A 19,715-nucleotide genomic window follows, 5' to 3' on the forward strand; every position below is an offset into this window, starting at 1 on the left:
GAGTCAAGCTGGCCGTTTATTATGTTTGTTTGTACATGTGAGGCGCACATCCATCCGTCCATCCCTCCGTTCGTCCATCCATAAATCCAACCCACCTACCCACCCTTGTCTATATTATAAGAAATAAATATTGAAATATTTCAGCTTCAGTTATTCTTGATGTTTTAATTTTGTGAGATACATTTGTATAGAAATTCCAGAATTTTATTTTAAGACTTGCTCATTTTAGAAATACAAATATTTCATGGATAATGTGTTTTTCTTACAGATGTGAAGTTTGTGGCTTCCAGTGTCGTCAGCGGGCGTCATTGAAATATCACATGACTAAACACAAGGCAGAGGCTGACTTGGAATTTGCCTGTTTAATATGCAGCAAGCGTTTTGAGAAAGCCCATAATCTCAACGTTCACATGTCCATGGTCCACCCACTGACTCAAACCGAGGTGCAGAAGAAAGGCAACCAGCAGAAGCCACACTCTGCATTTTGCAGCCTGCAAAACAACACAATGAACAGGGAGACAATGCCACAAGAACAAGACAGATGATGTCATGAAGACTCACAGCTTGTGGTGTACTATGGAGGTTTTTGCTTTGACTGATGGTGCTGCACAAAACCTTATGTATATTTGCCTTTACCGTAACAACTTGTTTTACTTTTTAAGCTTGTTATCAGATAGCAAGCAAGCTATTCATAGACGTAGTTGTGTTGACTGACATCAGATTTGTCTGTATGATCTGGAATAAAATATGTGCAAGTAAAATGCAGATTTCCTCCTGTTATAGTGCTTTAATTTGTCTTTAAAAAGACAGGTCACATCGTTATTCACGTATTTCTTCATTTTGTAATGTTTCCGAGAACATGAAAGAAAAACATCTGATGTCTTGCAGTTATTTGGTGAGGTTTCGTTGGGCCAAAGTTGCCTTCAAAGGAAAGGCAGCTCTGGAATGTCGCTGTGCAGGTCCAAGTGTGTAGACAAAGCTGCTGCCACCTCTGGGTCAACGTTGTTACACAAAGACTTCAGCTGCACCAGTAAACACAACAGTAGAGACATTAGAACCAGAAGAGGATGAAGAAAGCTTATGGTGTGTGCGTGCGTGCGTGCACCCGCTTGCGATGCCTAGAGAAGAGAGTGGAAGGGTGCGTCTGAGAAATGGCCTTCAACAGAAAGATTTTGGTACGGCTCAGAATCTCCCAAGAATCCATCTGACCTCAGTTGTCACAGATGTAAAGAGAGCATATTCAATTGAATTGAACAGGGTAGATATATGGCATGAGGTTTGAGGCTTGGTCACCTGACTTTCAAGGGTTCCGGTGACAGAGGACCCATCCAGGAAGAGCTGCAGCAGACAGATATGGCAAAAGACGGCAGTGTTGAGAAAGCCTTGACAACGTACAACTCTTTTTTTAAAGATCAGGGCTCTGTCGAAGCAACAGGCTTAAACAAACAGACAAACAAACATGATTTGTTTAGAGGAAAAATAACTTTGATTGACATATTTGGACTACTAATAATTATTTTTCCAAGCAACTTCTTTTAACAAACACTAAATACGTTAACCTGTAGAAGGCCCATGGCATCAGACGATTAAATTGGTCTGACATCACCAAGGTAACACTGCGGTAAGCACCTTTTTCAGCATCTATGGAAAGTTATATCCTGTTCATTTTAAATGTTTATTAATAATTTTTAATTACATGCATAAATCATTAAAGTGAAATCGGTAACATATGCATTATCCTTTAATAATAACCACCAGAAATCCCCACAAAATCACACAAGAGTAAATTCAGTGTTTAAGTAGAGATTTCTCATGTCGCATAATACAAGTATTATGATACCAATCAAATTAACCTAAACTGCTTTTATTTTCTACAAGTAGCTATCGTGTCTTTTTCTAATCAGTAAGATTTTCAGAGAAAGAAAGAACCTTTACCGTCAGAGTTAAAGATTAGTAGAAAGTCAGCAGAATCCACCAACACAGTCAGCACTTCTGTGCATAGTTGTAGCGCTTTCTGATAGCAGCACTCCTGAGAAACAGTAGTAACATTACAAACTCAAGAGGGGGATTTCTGAGATTCAGCAACTTCTTACCCAAACCAAAACTGTATGTAAAAACATCTGGTTTTCATTTGGGTACAATTCTAGGTTGAGGATATTGTAAATAAATGAAAAAAAAACTAAACAATAAATACAAAAATGTAATTCAAGGCAAGATAAGGCAACTTTATTTATATAGCACAATTCATACACAGGGCAACTCAATGTGGTTCACACAACCAGAAGCACAGCATCTAAATGAATTAACAGAACAACGGAGGACTTCCGCAAAACAAACAGACCAAAATTAATAATAATAATTAGAGCTGTGTACTCGCTTAAATTTCACCCAGGTTCAGACACTCAAAAACAGCAGCATTTTTCTTTGTAAAGAGCACTGTAGCATGATACGAAATAAAAAGCTTTCATCCTGGACATGTTTAGCTGAAACACCCAAAGTTTGAAAACAATTGGATTAAATCTCTAGGCGTTCATTAAAATTTGACCTCTATGGTGCCCAATGTCAAAACAAAGTTAAAATGGCAGACTTTTTGTAAGCTTTAGCAAATGTTTTTTTATAGGTCTTGGTCTGTGACATACCTACGTATGTCTCCCAAATTTTCACAAATCTTGGTGAAAGGTAGAACCAGGAATGCTGTGTTAAAAAATTGTAATGGACTCTGTAGAGTAATTTTTTTTTAAACTCGTACATAAAATCTCTGAAATATAACTGGGTCTGATGTATGTGCAAAGTTTCATGAGATTTCGCCCGGTTAAGACCCTCAAAAACAGCAAAACAATAATGATAATAATTTGTTGAAGCTGTCTGTTCACCATTGGTGTATGAATGTGTGTGTGAATAGGTGAAGCAGTGAGGCATTGTAAAGCGCTTTGGGCACCATGTGGTGTAGATAAAAGCGCTATATAAGTGCAGTGCATTTACCATTTGCTTAACGGGTTTTAAACCATTGTGACGCCTGACTGCAGTCGTGTGCGGGTTGTGTCTGGAAAGCAGCACCGGCAATACCTCAAGAACATGTGGGTCAACGTTAAAGAGTTGTGAGTCATGCAATAAAAAACATGTAAAAAGAGAGCTACTGTACTTGTAAGCAATAACCATCCTTTTGTTCACATTGATACGCTTTTGGGACATTATTTCCGGGACATAGGCTCATTTACCATGTGTGTTTTTTTGTGGTTATATGTACTGTTTTAGAAAAAAAAATAGAATTGCTTCGGAATTTGAATGCATTCCTTTTGGAACAAATTAGTGTTGTGTTCCAGGGTTCTACTGTATTATGAAGGAGACATTTACAATTTCTGGAGAAATTTCATGTGTAGGCTGAAATGCTGAATGAAAAAATATGGAATTGTGGAATGATCGCCAGAAAGCATTTGACAATCATGATATCTAGATCAATAAACTGGAGCATTATAGGATTAGGGGTATGACCCCGAACCGGTTAAAAACCTACTTAAAAGAAAAGAAGCAGTTTGTTAACTTGGGTGAGTTTCACTCAAAGGAATTTGGACATTGTGCGAAGCGTTCTTAATTATCTTTGTAAACTTTCTCACTTACTCAAATTTGTTGGGTTTTTTTGCAGACGATACAAGTATTTTGGTTTCTGGTGAGAGAATGCGATATATTTTAGATATTACCTCAGATTTCAAAAAAGTAAAAACTATGCTTTGATAAAAACTATTGATCAATAAACTTAAATTAGACAAAACTAATGGTATTTGGAAAGCAAAGAATGAAGTAAAGCCAATATCAGACTACACAAATGTAGTGATACTGAGCCAACATGGTCAATGGTAAAAATGGTGAATTTTTAGCAAGTTGGAATTTTTGTCATGTTAAAATTGTTATCAAGACAAATTAAATGAGCTCTATGTATTTAATTTCAGATATGAGCAATGTGAATCTGTTATATCGATCATGACATTGGGATTGAACAGAATTTTTTTTGTGGGAAATGTTTTTTGGCATGTTGAAAATCGTCAAGGCAAATTAATGAGGTGAGTGTTTTGAATTTAAAATGGAAACTTGTTTTGTTCAATGTGTCATTTGTAATGAGTAGGGATTTTTTGTTTGTGTTTTTTTTGCGGGGGTGTCAGAGGAAGTGCAATTTGTATTTACAGTCAGTGCTGTAGTTGGTCTGCTGTGTTTCCACGTGCAGGTCTTGCAGGCCGAAATGCCGACATTTTTAGGCGGACTGAAGAAAACCGCTTAGCTGGGGGTTATTGTACTTCAGAGTTCTTTACATCTTGAGAACTACTGACTATATTGTTGGGTGTAGTATGTTTTTAAGCTTAAATGAGTGTGACTCACCTGAGGATACACAAGTGCTGACATGTAATTGTTCACACACAAGAAAAACAAGAAAACTTGAACTTGAAAAAAAGGTCACAAATTAACATCCACAAGAATACAGTGGAGCCTCAGTTTTTGAACGTCCCAGTTCTCAAACAAATCGGTATTCGAACAAAAAATTCGAGATTGTTTTGCTTCGGATGTCGGACGAAATTTCGGTTGTCGAACCTCGCGAGATGAGCTGAGAGGACCCGCATGCCAACTGACTCCGTTCGTTATTACATTCTTGTTACTCTGAGGATTGCATCAACTCTAATCATGCCTCCAAAGGAAGCAAGTGGGAGCAGTAAAGCTGATCATGGCGAAAAGAGGAAAGTAGTGCGCAAAACGGTTGAATTTAAAAAAGAATTAATCGCAAAATATGAGTCCGGAGTGCATGTGTCAGAGTTGGCGCGGGAGTTTTGCATGGCAAAATCGACAATGAGCTCGATCCTGAAAAACAAAGACGCTCTTAAAGGAAGTGATGCTGCGAGAGGGGCGACTATGCGTACCAACAAACCTTTGCTCTTTGTTGTGCTTTTTTTCGCCCTCACAATTTAAAAATATATATTTTACTATAAGAATGAAACAGACAAGCGAGTTGCTACAGATACAGCAATACATTCCCCAGCCTAGCCTACTCTATTAATTCAGTTTATTATTTATGTTATTTATATATACATTATCTACTCACATATTTATGTAGTTTATGGTGTAAAATAATGAAAAAATGCTTTAAAAAAGCATTTTTTGGCTGGGAATGGATTTTTTTTCCCATTATTTGTAATGGGAAAATATGATTCGGAATTTGAATAATTCACTTCTCGAACAGCCTTCTGGAACGGATTGTGGTCGAAAACTGAGGCTCCACTGTAGAGACACTGTTATGTGTTCTGTTGTGCTATTTTATATGTTCTATAAAGCGCTTTGTTACCATGACAGCTGTTGTAAAAATGCAACATTAAGATGTATTGTATTGTATTGTATTGTATTGTATTGCATTGTATTGTATTGTATTGTATTGTATCTAAATAGCAGTTTCTCAAGTGACCCCTATTTTGACCAATTCTAATGCCAACCTGACATTATTTTGTTGCCTTTTGCTATGTTATAGGAACCTTGAGATCATCTCAAGGTAGCTTCAGTGGATTTTACTTAGCTGAAAAGGCATTAGTTTATTTTCAACTTTTTTGCTTGTTTGTTTGTTTGTTTGTTTGTTTGTTTGTTTGTTTGTTTGTTTGTAACAAAAACAGTTGCTCATTCAAGCATGCTTGCATTAAAAGCCAGTTACAGTGATCCCTCGCCACTTTGCGCTTCATCTTTTGTGAATGCGCTACTTTGCAGGTTTATAAGTGACGCAAGAATAAATACATGCTGATAGCGCGGGGAGTGCCTCTGAGCAATGTGTGTCACTGTGCACGAGCGCAGGAAGCACGGCAGCCAGCCTGACAAGAACGAGGCAGGTCAACCATGTGTAGCATGGACTGTTTATTTAGGGAATGCAAAGAAAGGAAAAGGGACGTTGGGACGCCAGTAGAGCAGGTACACAAGGCGACCGACGAGCTGGTCAGCGAGCTTGCGTCGTGCGTCGTGGTGGCATCTCGTTACATAGCGGATCAGGCAAATGGGAATCAGGCGTGTGTGTCAAAGCAGACAACCAACTACGCCTACCGCTAGCTACACAGTGGATCGAGCAAACAGGTGGGAGGCGTGCGTGTATCAAAGCAGACAAAACGACGAGGACTGACGGTGTTTGGCAACTATATACACGCCCGAATCAGCGGGTAACAAGGGACAGGTGGTGGGAATCAGCGCAGATTGACACGTGCAGTTCCGTATTGGTGACATGCGTCCCCGAGGTCTAGCGCGGAGGCACATCAGCCGGCCAGCAGGACGAGGGCGGAGACGTGACACAGCCACGCACAAAGGAAAAATGCACTGCCGAAAGATGCACTGAAAGAGGGTTATGCGCGAATAAGTGCTCAGAGGGGCGTGCCTCTGAGCAATGTGCTTCACTGAGGACAAGCGCGGGGTGCGTGGCTGGCTGCTGCGCACGTAGAAAGGAAGCACAGCCATCCAGGAGTGCTTTTCTTCCTACATGTGCAGGACACTGGCAATGAGCTCTGATAGCACGGGCCATGTTTCTGATGCAATGAGTGAGTTCAAGCGCTGGAGGCGGAAGCCGGGCATGCGCACCAACCAATGCAGAAGGAGCCGGGACGTGAAAATATCACGTGTTTGTTCTTTTATTTACATTAAAGGTACAATATATGCACCGAACAGTGTGGGAATTGTTATAAAGGGAATAAGAAAGGTTTATGTAGCGTTAAAGTATTGGGGACGGTTTAAAAAGCTTTAATATTGTGTACTGCAGTGGTTCCAGTAAAAAGCAGACTAAGGATATGGGTTACTGGAACCATGTCCTGTGGTCTGATGAGACCAAGATAAACATATTTGATTCAGATGGTGTCTGGCGTGTCAGGATATCCTGAAGACAAGCAGACTAAGGATATGGGTTACTGGAACCATGTCCTGTGGTCTGATGAGACCATGATAAACATATTTGGTTTAGTTGGTGTCCAGCGTGTGTGGCGGCAACCAGGTGAAGAGTACAAGGACAAGTGTGTCTTGCCTACAGTCAAGCATGGTGGTGGGAGCGCCATGGTCTGGAGCTGTATGAGTGCTGCCGGCACTGGAGAGCTACAATTCATTGAGGGAACAATGAATGCCAACATGTGCTATGGAATACTGAAGCAGAGCATGATCCCCTTCGTAAACTGGGCCGCGGAGCAGTATTCCAGCACAATAACGACCCCAAACACACCTCCAAGACAACAACTGCCTTCCTAAAGAAGCTGAGGGTGAAAGTGATGGACTGGCCAAGCATGTACCCAGACCTAAACCTCATTTAACATCTGTGGGGCATCCTCAAACAGAAGGTGGAGGAGCGCAAGGTCTCCAACATCCAGAAATCAGGGTTATCGGGTTACCCGAAAACATTGAAGGACCCAATCCAATGGCCTTCTTCACCAGGATGATTGAGGAGGTTTTCGAAGATGTTGTCGAGTCACCCGTGGAATACGAACGAGCACACAGATCCCTAGCTAAGAAATCCCCATCTGATGAACGCCCAAGACCGGTAATTATTCGTCTCCTTAAACACCAGGTAAAGGACATGATCGTCCGGTATGCCCGGTCAACAGAGGCAAGCTGAATTACCCACCAGAGGTATTGGTACAGCGAAAAAAGTACAAGGACCTGTATGCAAAGGGATTGGTAGGATCATGAATAGAGAAGGTGGTGTTTCAGGTGCTTTCTAAAAGCAGCCTGTGAAGATATGGATCGGATATGGACTGTTAGCTCATTCCAGAGTGAGGGCCCTCTAAAGTGGATGTTGTATTGATGGCGTGATGTTCGACAGGAAGGTGGGTGGAGATTGTCCCTCTGTCTTGTTGGATATGAATGAATGTCTGATACAAATGTGGAAAAATTATGAAAAGTGGCTGGAAGATGGTGTTTCCTATTCATTATATGTATTTATGGATGAGTAGACAGGTTTGATGAATATTTACTTTATCAATTGACAGTAGTGAATAATTTCTAAACAGTGGTGCCGATGGTTCTTATCTATTTGAAAATGAGATCATTCTTAGGAACTTCTTTTGTATGATGAATAGTTTGTTGAGGTATGTTGGATATGTGGCTGCCCAGACTATGTTGCAGTAATTGAGAAAAGGAAATAGGAAGCTATAATAAAGAGTGAGATGAGCATAAGGATGGACCAGGGGACAAACTTTTAGTGAAATACCTAGCATTTTCATAGATCTTTTGCAAACCAAATCAATATGTTCTGACCAGTGTAAGGATTTGTCTACTATAACACCTAGGAATTTTGTGCTAGTAACTTGTTGGATTTCATTATTGTTTATGTAAATTTTGGTCTGTTCTTTGGGGCAAGATTATTTATATTGCAGAAGATCATGGAGTTACATTTTTTTATACTGAATGTCAACTTATTTGTTTTGAACCATTTTGTAACAGAGGACAACTCAGCATTCACGCTTGCAATGAGGGAATTAAAATCACCATGGGTGGCAACGAGGTTTGTATCGTCCCCAAATGACAGAGGGAGAAAATTAGAACAAGACATGGAGAAATCATTTATGTACAACAAAAACAATAGAGGACTCAATATTGAGCCCTGCGGGACCCCAAATAGTATTTTAGATCTGTTAGATGATCAACCATTTATACATACATATTGTTCTCTGTTGGCGAGGTTGTTTGTGAACCATTTCAGGGCAGAATGGTTTGTTTTAGCCGGGTTCGGAGATTCGTCCGTAATCTAACCACCCGAGTTAAATTAACTCCACCGGAATCAATCTAATTTCTGTACGACGCCAATCCCTCTCAAGTCACCCGAAGCTCGAGCCGAGTAACTCAATTCGAGGCAAGACTTCGAAGTGACCGCATCGTATTGATGGCTCCCCGCTAGTGTTTGAAGTTCTTATTTTGTTACGAATATTTTTTAGATGTCTTTGTTAAGACCTCAGGGATTCGTTTGTATAGCGCACCCAAGCACTAGTTTTGCCGAAGTAAATGTTGATATGGGTCCGTTCCACTTGGTCGCTCATGCAGCGAGCCGACCAACTTTTTCATTCGAAAGAGAATCGAATTAATAAAAGTGTGACAATAATAGCGTTTAAGAAGAAAATTAATGCACTTTATATGATTAATTCTAACTTCCTATACGTAGATCTAGCACTTGACCGTCGGAGTTCTTCACCCCACTTAATTGCTTAAAAAAAAAATAGCAACTTTCTTAAACCGAATAAAAATGTCGTGCTCTATTTAGATTTGCCCAATAATTAATTTGGAAGGCAAGTCTATTTTTTGATCGTGTCCCATTTAACTTTTGACGCGGCCCGACAAATTTAGGAACTGGGCCGCGCCCGACGGACAGTTGAAATACTTTTATCCTCCACCAACTTCAATGATTTATTTTAATCGTTGTCGTTATGTTATTTAGAGGAAGTAAATTCTCAACCGAATTCACTTTTAACGAAATCAAGTCTTCCGTTAAATATTTACGAAAGTTATTTAATTCTCTAACTTGCTCGGAGTTACTTTTTACGCGGCCCGTCAAAAAGGGGAAGCGGGCCTGAGCCTTTCAAATAGTTAAATAACTTTCCGTTCTATACAAAACCAATAATCCGATTTAAACACTTCCTTTAATTTATTCAGACGAAACAACTTTCGAACGGATCAAAATTCACTCGTGGCTCAGATAACTACGGAAGTTATTTAAGTCTCTAACTTGTTCGGAGTTCCTTTTTACGCGGCCCGTCAAAAAGGGGAAGCGGGCCTGAGCCTTCGGTTGCATATTCAGTACAAATCCGCGCACAACGAAGTAAGTAATATACAAAACACATTTATTGAAGAAACATGGAATAGAATTACAAATCTCAATTACTCCAGAAACTGAACAACTTCACTCACTGATACCCGTGTTAATAAAATCATTCAACCCCAGAACAATTCGATTGCAAAACACAGTTCATAAAAAAGGGAAGAGGTAAATACCAGCTGCGTGCTATTTTTGGTGGAAGCAAAGTCGAGTGATCAGTTCGATCTTGCTTCTAAAATCCAAATTAGAGAAACAGGCTGGCCACGAGGGAGCCGGCGGCCCGATGACTATTCCCCCCTCTCGCTAAAATACATAAAAACGGTCATCGTCACCTATTTCTCCTATAAAGTTGTCCAGTCCAATTTTTGGGAGTAAATCCAAGTTAATTTCAGTCCAGCGATCCTGCGTCTCACACAAAGATCTTTGGGACTTTGGAAAAAAAATCTTGAAACTCCTCCGGGCCTCTTCACGTATGAGCGCTCTTTTGGGGGAAAAAGCCCTGAAGCTGCTCCTGCAGGACCTTTTATAGACCTCTCCGTCCCCCCCCTCCCCTTTCTTTTCTCCTGTACTTTCCCTATAGGGTAAGACTGCCCAGTTTTCCCACGCCTATAGAAGGGACTGGCCAGCTTTCTCACGCCTATAGAGGGAACTGGCCAGTTTTCTCACGCCCATAGAGGGAACTGGCCAGTTTCCCCACGCTTGGTTATCTGTGGCCTTCAGCAGCTGTTTCCGCCCTGACCACGCAGTACTTTCCACCAAATGCACAGCTAGTGGTAAAACCTTTCACTTCCCCTTTTCTTCTCTTCCTGTTACACGAAAATAACTTTTTAAAGTTACGCTTCAATTAACTCTGAAATAAAAATCCAAACCCTTAACCTACTTCTCTAAACAATTTATGTCACGCCACTATTCTCATAGTGACGGGTCTCTTGATCGAATTGACAAATAATATTGCTTAAAGCGGTTACAAAATACATTTTTAGCCAAGCAAAGAAATCAAAAATAAAAATCACATTTGTGCTTCTCCAAACAATTTATGTCACGCCACTACTCTCATAGTGACGGGTCTCTTGATCGAATTGACAAATAATATTGCTTAAAGCGGTTACAGAATACATTTTTAGCCAAGCAAAGAAATCAAAAATAAAAATCACATTTGTGCTTCCCCAAACAATTTATGTCACACCACTATTCTCATAGTGACGGGTCTCTTGATCGAATTGAAAAATAATATTGCTTAAAGCGGTTACAGAATACATTTTTAGCCAAGCAAAGAAATCAAAAATAAAAATCACATTTGTGCTTCCATGCGTGACTCACACTCTGACACCGTGCTACTCTTTTATTTCTATTTTACCATGTTTAGCTTATTGGCTCCTCTTTTGGTCTCACGTTTTGGTCTGGCGCCATCTTTTGGACAAATTTGGAATTTCAGCTCTGCCAATTTATTCCTGTGAACAATCCATATTCTACCATTTGCACCATCTCTACCCCCATGTTACATGACAAAACTCATGACGATGCTGTAGAGTTCCTCAACACTAGGAGGGTCAAGAATGGAGAGTGAAGGAAACTGCCCTTTAATTAGGCAACTGGGGCTTGTATCAGAGGATGAGAAGCTAGATGCCAAGGTAACGCCAACATTTACAAAGAAATCATTGAAACCATTCGAAATATCTATTGGGTTAGAATAGGCTCCATTCTTCCCCAGCATCTCACTTGGGGTAGATGCTTTAGATTTTTTGCGATGTAATAAATAGTTATGACATCTTCTGGTGTTGCTCCGTTCGTTTTAATCTATACGTTGCAGTCTCTGACCCACATTACTAGAATCTTGTTTTCTTTCTTCAGTTTGCATGCGTTCCAGGCTATCTCAGCATTCTTAGTGAGGTGCTCATTTAGGTAAACACCCATTCCTTGTAGTTTCCTCTCTTGCTTCAAAAGATCCACTTTATGTTTCATATTGATAAACCGAATAATAATTTTCGGCGCATCTTTTGGTCGTTTTCAGTTTCTTGGGAGTGTATGACAAGCAGCAATGTTTCCTTTCTGGAGTTCCATATGCTTACTCTAAAAAAACTGGACTACCAGATTTTCAAGTGTTGACAGTTTGTCCGATGGAGAGTCATCTGTCGAGGGATCCGGAGGACCCGCCGCCCTGGCATAGGAGCGGTGTGATGTTTTAAGACCAGTAATTATGAGGTCTTCTTGTCGGGAGTACTGCTCCAGTGCATCTACTCTCCGTTCAAGCGACAAGATTTTCTCATCTTTCTCCTTGGATAATTTATTAAGCTCAGTTAGTTCAGTCGTTAGCTGGAGCAGGGTGGCTTGCTGCTCTAAGAGTGTGGTAAGGTCTTGCCGCATGAAGTCAATGTATGATTTGAGTTCATCGTAGCCCTCTTTTTTGGGGGGCGGCATAGCGTAAGCAGATCTAGACTAAAAACGAGTCACACTGCTAAACGCCGATATTCAATACTTGTTGGTGGGGCTAAAATGGCTAAACATGTAGGCTACGTTAGCATCGTTGCCTACAATGCCATTTGACTTCCTTCCTTTGGCAGATGTTGTTGGTGTTGTCCGTTATTGGTGTTAGTTTCCCGCGGCCACGGTGAGGGAAGCCGAAGCCCACACACTGAAGCAAGGAGAACGTGTGTTGTCCAAGTCGGTGCAGCGAAGGGTCGCGAAAAGGTGAGCGTGTTCGTCCGCGATTGCGGGTCACCGAAGGCGGCCGACAGCTTGTCTCAGGCTAAGTGCCTTATTTATTATTATAGAGCTCTCTTTTCTTGTGTTTTATTTGGGCCAGTGGGTTCCGAAGTTGTAGTCAAAGGACGACCTCCAACATGGAAATAAATGGGATGGTTGCAGTATTATAGTCCAGTGTGGCTTATATAGGATTTTTTCTGTGATTTTTGTGATGACTTGATCACTTTTATACACTTGTAAAAAGGCTGTGGACCGCTGTTGAGCGGCACCACTTTGCTGGCCGGAGGGATATGTGACACGGTCACTGGGGAGAAAAGTGGTGTGTTGATCGCATGTCCATCCGCCAGGCAAACAGCGCCGTGTAAGTCACACAAAGAAGAGACAGAACGTGATCAAGACGGACATTACTGAAAGGAAGCTTTTATACATAAACCGTCATTATGGGGGACAAAAGAAATGCATATTACACCGCTTTTAAGTTAAAGGCAGTCGATTTGGCCCTTTGTTGATGGCATCGTGTTGTGTCACCCTTTTCTTTATTTATTTCCCAGTCACGTCTACTCTGGAGCTATACGTGTAGCTCGCTAGTTTAATGTAACTTAGCGCTTCATGCATGAATAAAATTAACATGAACAGACCCTCATCATGGAAAATGCTAGAAGAACTGCATAAAAGCGACGATGAAAGAGAGACTGAGAAAGTGTGTGGCGAAGGATATGTATCGCTATTCCAATCAGACACTGAGGAGGAAGAGTTCAATGGTTTCAGTGCACAGGAGGAGGATGAAGATGGCTCTTTTTTTTACTTTTACTGGTATGAATTTTTAACCAGCCCTGTTAGTGCTGTACTACCGTGTTGCTGCTGTGTTACCGCTGCGTCTCAGTGACTTTTACCGGTATGTTTTTTTTAATCCAGCCCTATTAATGCTGTGTTACTTCCGTGTTGCTGCCGTATTACTGCCACTTCACAGGCAGTGTTTGGGAAGAAATGTTGAGGTATGTTATTAAAACTTTAAAAAGGCTTTCTGTGTACAGTCCTTCTTTCTAAATAACTCGCGTGTACACTTCCGTGTTGCTGCGGTACTACTGCTGCGTCACAGGCAGCGTTTCGAAAGACATGTTGAAGTATGTTATTAAAACTTTAAAAAGGCTTTCTGTGTACTGTCTTTCTTTGTAAATAACTCGTGCGCACGTGCGGCTTATAGTCCGGTGCGGCTTATATAAGAAAAAAACTAAAATATCCCCGAATTTTAGCTGGTGCGGTTTATATAAGAAAAAAACTCAAATATCCTCGAATTTTAGCTGGTGCGGCTTATAGTCCGGTGTGTATATATATATATATATATATATATATATATATATATAAAAAAAAAAAAAAAAAAAAAAACTTTTCCTCTTTTTCTCTTCAAGCTCGGGTCCTCTACCAGAGGCCTGGGAGCTTGAGGGTTCTACGCAGTATCTTTGCTGTTCCTAGTACTGCACTTTTCTGGACTGAGATGTCAGATGTTTTTCCTGGGATCTGTTTCAGCCACTCCTCCAGTTTGGGGGTTACTGCCCCTAGTGCTCCAATGACCACAGGTACCACTGAAGTCTTAACTCTCCAGGTCTCCTCCAGCTCTTCTCTGAGCCCTTGATATTTCTCAAGTTTCTCATGTTCCTTTTTCCTAATGTTACCATCATTTGGGATGGCTATGTCAACCACAACGGCTTTCCTCTGCTCTTTGTCCACCACCACAATGTCCGGTTGGTTCGCCATTACCATTCTGTCTGTCTGGATCTGGAAGTCCCAGAGGATCTTGGCTTGGTCATTCTCTACCACCTTTGGAGGTGTTTCCCACTTGGATCTTGGGACTTCCAGTCCATACTCTGCACAGATGTTCCTGTACACGATTCCAGCTACTTGGTTATGGCGCTCCATGTATGCTTTACCTGCCAGCATCTTACACCCTGCAGTTATGTGCTGGATTGTCTCAGGACCTTCTTTGCACAATCTACACCTGGGGTCTTGTCTGGTGTGGTAGATTTGGGCCTCTATTGCTCTGGTGCTCAAGGCCTGTTCTTGTGCAGCCAGGATCAGTGCCTCTGTGCTGTCCTTCAGACCAGCTCTTTCTAGCCATTGGTAGGATTTCTGGATATCAGCTACTTCAGCTATGTTTTGGTGGTACATCCCATGTAGGGGCTTGTCCTCCCATGATGGTCCCTCCAGCACCTCATCTTCCTTTGATGCCCATTGTCTGAGACATTCACTGAGCACGTGATCCGTTGGGGCCTTATCCCTGATGTACTTATGGATCTTGGATGTTTCATCTTGGATAGTGGCTCTCACGCTCGCTAGTCCTCAGCCTCCTTCTTTACGGCTAGTGTACAGTCTCAGGGTGCTGGACTTGGGATGGAACCCTCCATGCATGGTTAGGGGCTTCCGTGTCTTGATATCTGTGGTCTGTATATCTTCCTTTGGCCACCGTATGATTCCTGCAGGGTATCTGATTACTGCTAGGGCGTAGCTGTTAATGGCGAGGGACTTGTTCTTGCCATTGAGCTGACTTCTTAGGACTTGCCTTACTCGATGGAGGTATTTGGCTGTGGCTGCTTTCCTTGTTTCCTCGTCAAGGTTGCCATTTGCCTGTGGAATTCCAAGGTATTTGTAGCTGTCCTCAATGTCTGCTATTGTTCCTTCTGGGAGTGAGACCCCCTCTGTGTGGATTACCTTTCCTCTTTTAGTCACCATGCGGCCACATTTCTCAAGTCCGAATGACATTCCGATGTCAGAGCTGTAGATCCTGGTAGTGTGGATCAGGGAGTCAATGTGCCGCTCGTTCTTAGCGTACAGCTTTATGTCATCCATGTAGAGGAGGTGGCTGATGGTGGCCCCATTCCTGAGTTGGTATCCATAGCCCGTCTTTTTGATTATTTGGCTGAGGGGGTTCAGTCCTATACAGAACAGCATTGCCAGAGCACCCTGATGAAAAATGGGCTACTGGAACAAGACACAAATGGGCGAGATGCGAGAATAAGGATCTGTTGGAATGCTACTACTCCAGCAACCCGAGCGAGAGGGGTTACATGCGGAGAATGCGGGAACAATGGCAACTTCAATATATATATATATATATATATATATATATATATATATATATATATATATATATATATATATATATATATATATATATACACATACACAGGGCTCTGGCTTCGTCTGAGTTCAATTCTCCATCCCTCCCTTTCTTCCGCCATTTTGAGTTACTAAGACTACCTGAACTGAATGAATTTCATAATGCATGTCATGTTTCCCCTCGCCAGGTGGAAAGTCAAAGTCAAAGTCAGCTTTATTGTCAATTTCTCCACATGCCAAAGACACACAAAGAAACCGAAATTTCGTTCCCCCCTATCCCACGGTGACAAGACATGGCTCACAACAGACAAACAAGTAAACAAGTACAACAAAAGCGTGCTGAATAAATAATGAATAAATAACACAACAATAAATAAATAAATAAGAGGAGCAGAAAAAAAAAAAGAGCAAGTGCGCGTACAGCAGACATTCCCGAAAATAGCGCAACAGTGCCGCACGCTACGCAGAAGGGGGTAGCGAGTTCAGGGCCCTAACAGCCTGGAGAAAGAAGCTGTTGGCGAGCCTGGTGGTGCGGGAGCGCAGGCTCCTGTACCTCTTCCCAGAGGGCAGAAGGTCAAACAAAGAGTGAGCCGGGTGACTCACATCACTGGCAATCGAAGTTGCCTTGCGGGCGAGATGGGAGGTGTAAATGTCCTTCAGGGAGGGGAGCGAAGCACCAATAATCTTACTAGCCGTATTCACTATGCGCTGCAGGGCCTTCAAGTTCTGTTCAGTGCAGTTACCACCCCAGACAGCGATGCAACTGGTGAGGACGCTCTCAATGGTGCCACGGTAGAATGTAGACAGGACTGCCTGAGGAGCACAAGCACGCCTGAGCTTCCGCAGGAAGTACAGGCGGCGCTGAGCTTTCTTTGCCAGTGACGAGGTGTTTGCGGACCAGGAGAGGTCCTCACTGATGTGCACCCCCAGGAACTTGGTGCAGCTCACCCTCTCCACCACAGCACCGTCGATGATCAGCGGCAGGTGTGTTGTGTGACCCTTCCGGAAGTCAACAATGATTTCCTTGGTCTTGTTGACGTTCAGCAGGAGGTTGTTGTCCCTGCACCACGTGGTCAGAGGGTCAACTTCCGACCTGTACCGAAAGTGGAAGTGACAAACTCTACATATATATATACACACGCACGCACACACGCACGCACGCACGCACGCACGCACGCACGCACGCACACACGCACACACGCACACACGCACACACGCACACACGCACACACGCACACACGCACACACGCACACACGCACACACACACACACACACACATGTTTTAGGCATGTGAATAGGTCTCCTGTGGAAGCTAACTAAAGCTTATGGTAGGAGCCTTCTGCGCAGAGTTAGTTGGTGAGCTATCATTATAATAGACATACACATAGGACGTTTACATACATGACATTTACATACATTTAACATGCTGCGTGTAACGCAACGGACATTTAACATAACCTAACATAACATGACACTAACATGACAACGTGCACTTAACATAACAACATAACAATATACATTTAACATACAGTTTGTGATCCCATAAATTATAATTATGTGTAAGAGTTCAACAGTTGATGTTTTAGTTGATGTTTGAATATGGAGACAGATTGTGATATTTGAGGCTGTCGCTCAGCTCATTCCAAATCTGTGGTCCCCGGCACACCACACTCATACTGGTTCTCATTAATTTGCGTTTTTTACCTACAATGAGGTGTTTGTGTCTAGTATTGTGGGTGTGCTGAGGAACACAGATGGGAATGAGCTGTTTTAATCTATGGTTTGAGTCTGAGATTACCTGATATATTACACAAGCATTGTGATAGTAATTGAAATTGTTGAGTCGAAGGATACAAACAGGTGACGGGTGGGTGAGTTTGGTTTTGTCCAGGAGATGGCTCGAATGACCTTTTTCTGTAACATTTCCAGTTTCTTGATATGGCTGGGATAGGTGTTGCACCAAATGATATTACATTAGTTAAGATGTGGTTCAAATAAAGTTTTATATAAAGTGAGAAGGGATGAGCATGGCATCAGGTGCCACAGCTTGAAAAAAAGACCAACATATTTTGACAGTTTATGAGCAAGGTAGTCTATGTGACTTTTGGAATTTAAACAGTCATCTATGTGGACCCTGAGGAATTTGGTAGAGTGGACCCTTTTAATCTGTTCACCATATATTTTAATTTAGTAATAGGATTTTCCATTTTTAATTGTTTCTTGTTAGAGTGGAATACCATATAATTGGTTTCCCCAATGTTGAGGGAAAGTTTATTTACTTTAAGCCAAGAGTTCATCCTCTGTAGTTCCTTGTTGAGAAGGTTGTGAAGTTCATACATATTATTGTGTGATATAAACAGGTTGGTGTCATCTGCAAAAATTATTTTATGGAGAGTTTTAGAGGAATTAACCAAGTCGTTTATATAGATGATAAAGAGCAACGGGCCAAGAATAGAGCCTTGTGGGATCCCACACTTGATACATTTCTGTGGCGACTTAGTGTTATTAATGCTGACATATTGTTGTCTCTGAGTGAGATAACTTTTGAACCAGTTAAGAGCTAAGGCATGGATCCCATAATGATTCAATTTATCTAGGAGTATGTTACAATCAATGGTGTCAAAGGCCTTTGATAGGTCCAGAAATACACCAACACCATAGTCCCCTTGTTCTAAGGTGTCGTTAACTTTTTCAAGTAGCTCCAGGATAGCCATACAGGTGGTGTGTTTCTTCCTGAAACCGTATTGGGATGATGTTAATATGTTTAGTTTGTTGAGGTAATTGATTAATCTATTGTAGACGATTCTCTCCAATATTTTGGAGAGGGTGGGTAATATAGCTATTGGCCGGTAATTTGTCTTATCATTTTTGTCACCAGATTTGTATATAGGGATGATTTTTGCAATTTTTGTCCTTTCGGGAACAATGCCTGTGGATAGGGAGAGGTTAAGACAGTGGGCAAGTGGGTCAGCAATTACATTTGCTATAGATTTTAAAATTCTGCTGTTAATCTCATCCTCACCAGCTGAGTTGGAGGTCTCCATGGACTTTATGATGTTGAGAATTTCGTTTTTGTCTGTTGGTTTCAGGAAGAAAGAGTTTGGGTAAATACCCGTCAGGCAATGTTGATTCGAAGCTCCCTGTAGTTGGCTGATCTTACTTGATAAATTCTCACCTATGGATATAAAGTAGTCATTGAATTCATTAGCGAGGTCAATGTTGCTGTTAGTAAAGGAGTCGGGGAGCGTAGTTTGTTTATGGCGTCTGTTTTGGACATTGTTTAATATGTGCCAATATTTTTTGAGTCACCCTGCACATCTTGCAAGAGTTTGCTATAATGGTTGGCTTTACTTATCCTTAAAAAATGTGTAAGTTTATTTTTGTAGGCGGTATATTTATTTTTATTTTCAATTGTTGTCTATTTTAAATAGCTTTTGTATAGTTTAGTTTTGTGCTTAATGGAATTAGAGAGTCCTTGGGTTACCCAGGGTTTAGTTTCCCTCTTGTCGACAGTCTTGACAGGGATGGTGTTTAATATTGCATCACTGATTGCCAGGACCAGGTTGTCATATGCCGTGTTTGGATCATTGCACAGATAAACATTGTCCCAGTCTTTTGCCTGGAGCTCGGTGTGTAATTGCTGTAGTGTACTCTCGTTTATGACTTTAGTTTGCACTATATGTTGTAGTGTAGGACACTTGAGAGCAAGATTAAAAACATTACTATAGGAAGGTGGTCAGAGATATCAGAGAAGAGCACACTGGAGTCAAGTTTTTTATTTTGAATGTTTGTGATGATGTTGTCAATGATAGCTCTGGCGGAGTGGGTTACTCGTGTGGGTAATGTAATGGTAGGGAAAACGGCCGATGAAAGAAGAGTACTAATGAAGTCATTTTAAGCTGTGTCTTCTCTGGAGATATCAATATTGTAATCTCCGAGAAGGATACTGTCATTATTTGTTGTATTAATAAGCATTAGCAGCTCATCCAGGTCTGTATTAAAGGTAGATAGAGTGGAATCTGGTAGACGGTATATCACTCCTACTATAAGTTTTCTGTTTTTACCTATAGTAACCTCAACAAAGAGGGAGTCAATAAA

General features: G+C 41.4%; 1 protein-coding gene and 1 long non-coding RNA gene across 11 annotated transcripts in view; one reads left to right on the top strand and one right to left on the bottom strand.

Annotated features, from left to right (window-relative positions):
* Positions 1-3,130, top strand: part of znf276 (zinc finger protein 276) — a 94,049-nt gene extending 90,919 nt beyond the window's left edge. For all 10 annotated transcript variants that reach the window (XM_088379665.1, XM_088379666.1, XM_088379662.1 and 7 more), the window contains one exon: positions 269-3,130. In XM_088379665.1, the coding sequence (XP_088235791.1) occupies positions 269-545 (277 nt within the window). In that variant the 3' untranslated portion in view covers positions 546-3,130. The remainder of the gene's footprint in view (positions 1-268) is intronic.
* LOC148395914 (uncharacterized) lies at positions 768-18,688 on the bottom strand. Its single transcript, XR_015859203.1, has 6 exons — positions 18,640-18,688; positions 1,936-2,029; positions 1,560-1,641; positions 1,294-1,338; positions 1,106-1,204; positions 768-1,022 (listed from the first exon to the last, which is right to left on the bottom strand). It is a non-coding gene; the product is annotated as an uncharacterized LOC148395914 (long non-coding RNA).
* Between the last annotated feature and the right edge of the window lie 1,027 nt (positions 18,689-19,715).

This window comes from Syngnathus floridae, chromosome 6, assembly GCF_059516105.1.
Source record: "Syngnathus floridae isolate MCC-2025c chromosome 6, RoL_Sflo_1.0, whole genome shotgun sequence".
Lineage (NCBI taxonomy): Eukaryota > Metazoa > Chordata > Actinopteri > Syngnathiformes > Syngnathidae > Syngnathus > Syngnathus floridae.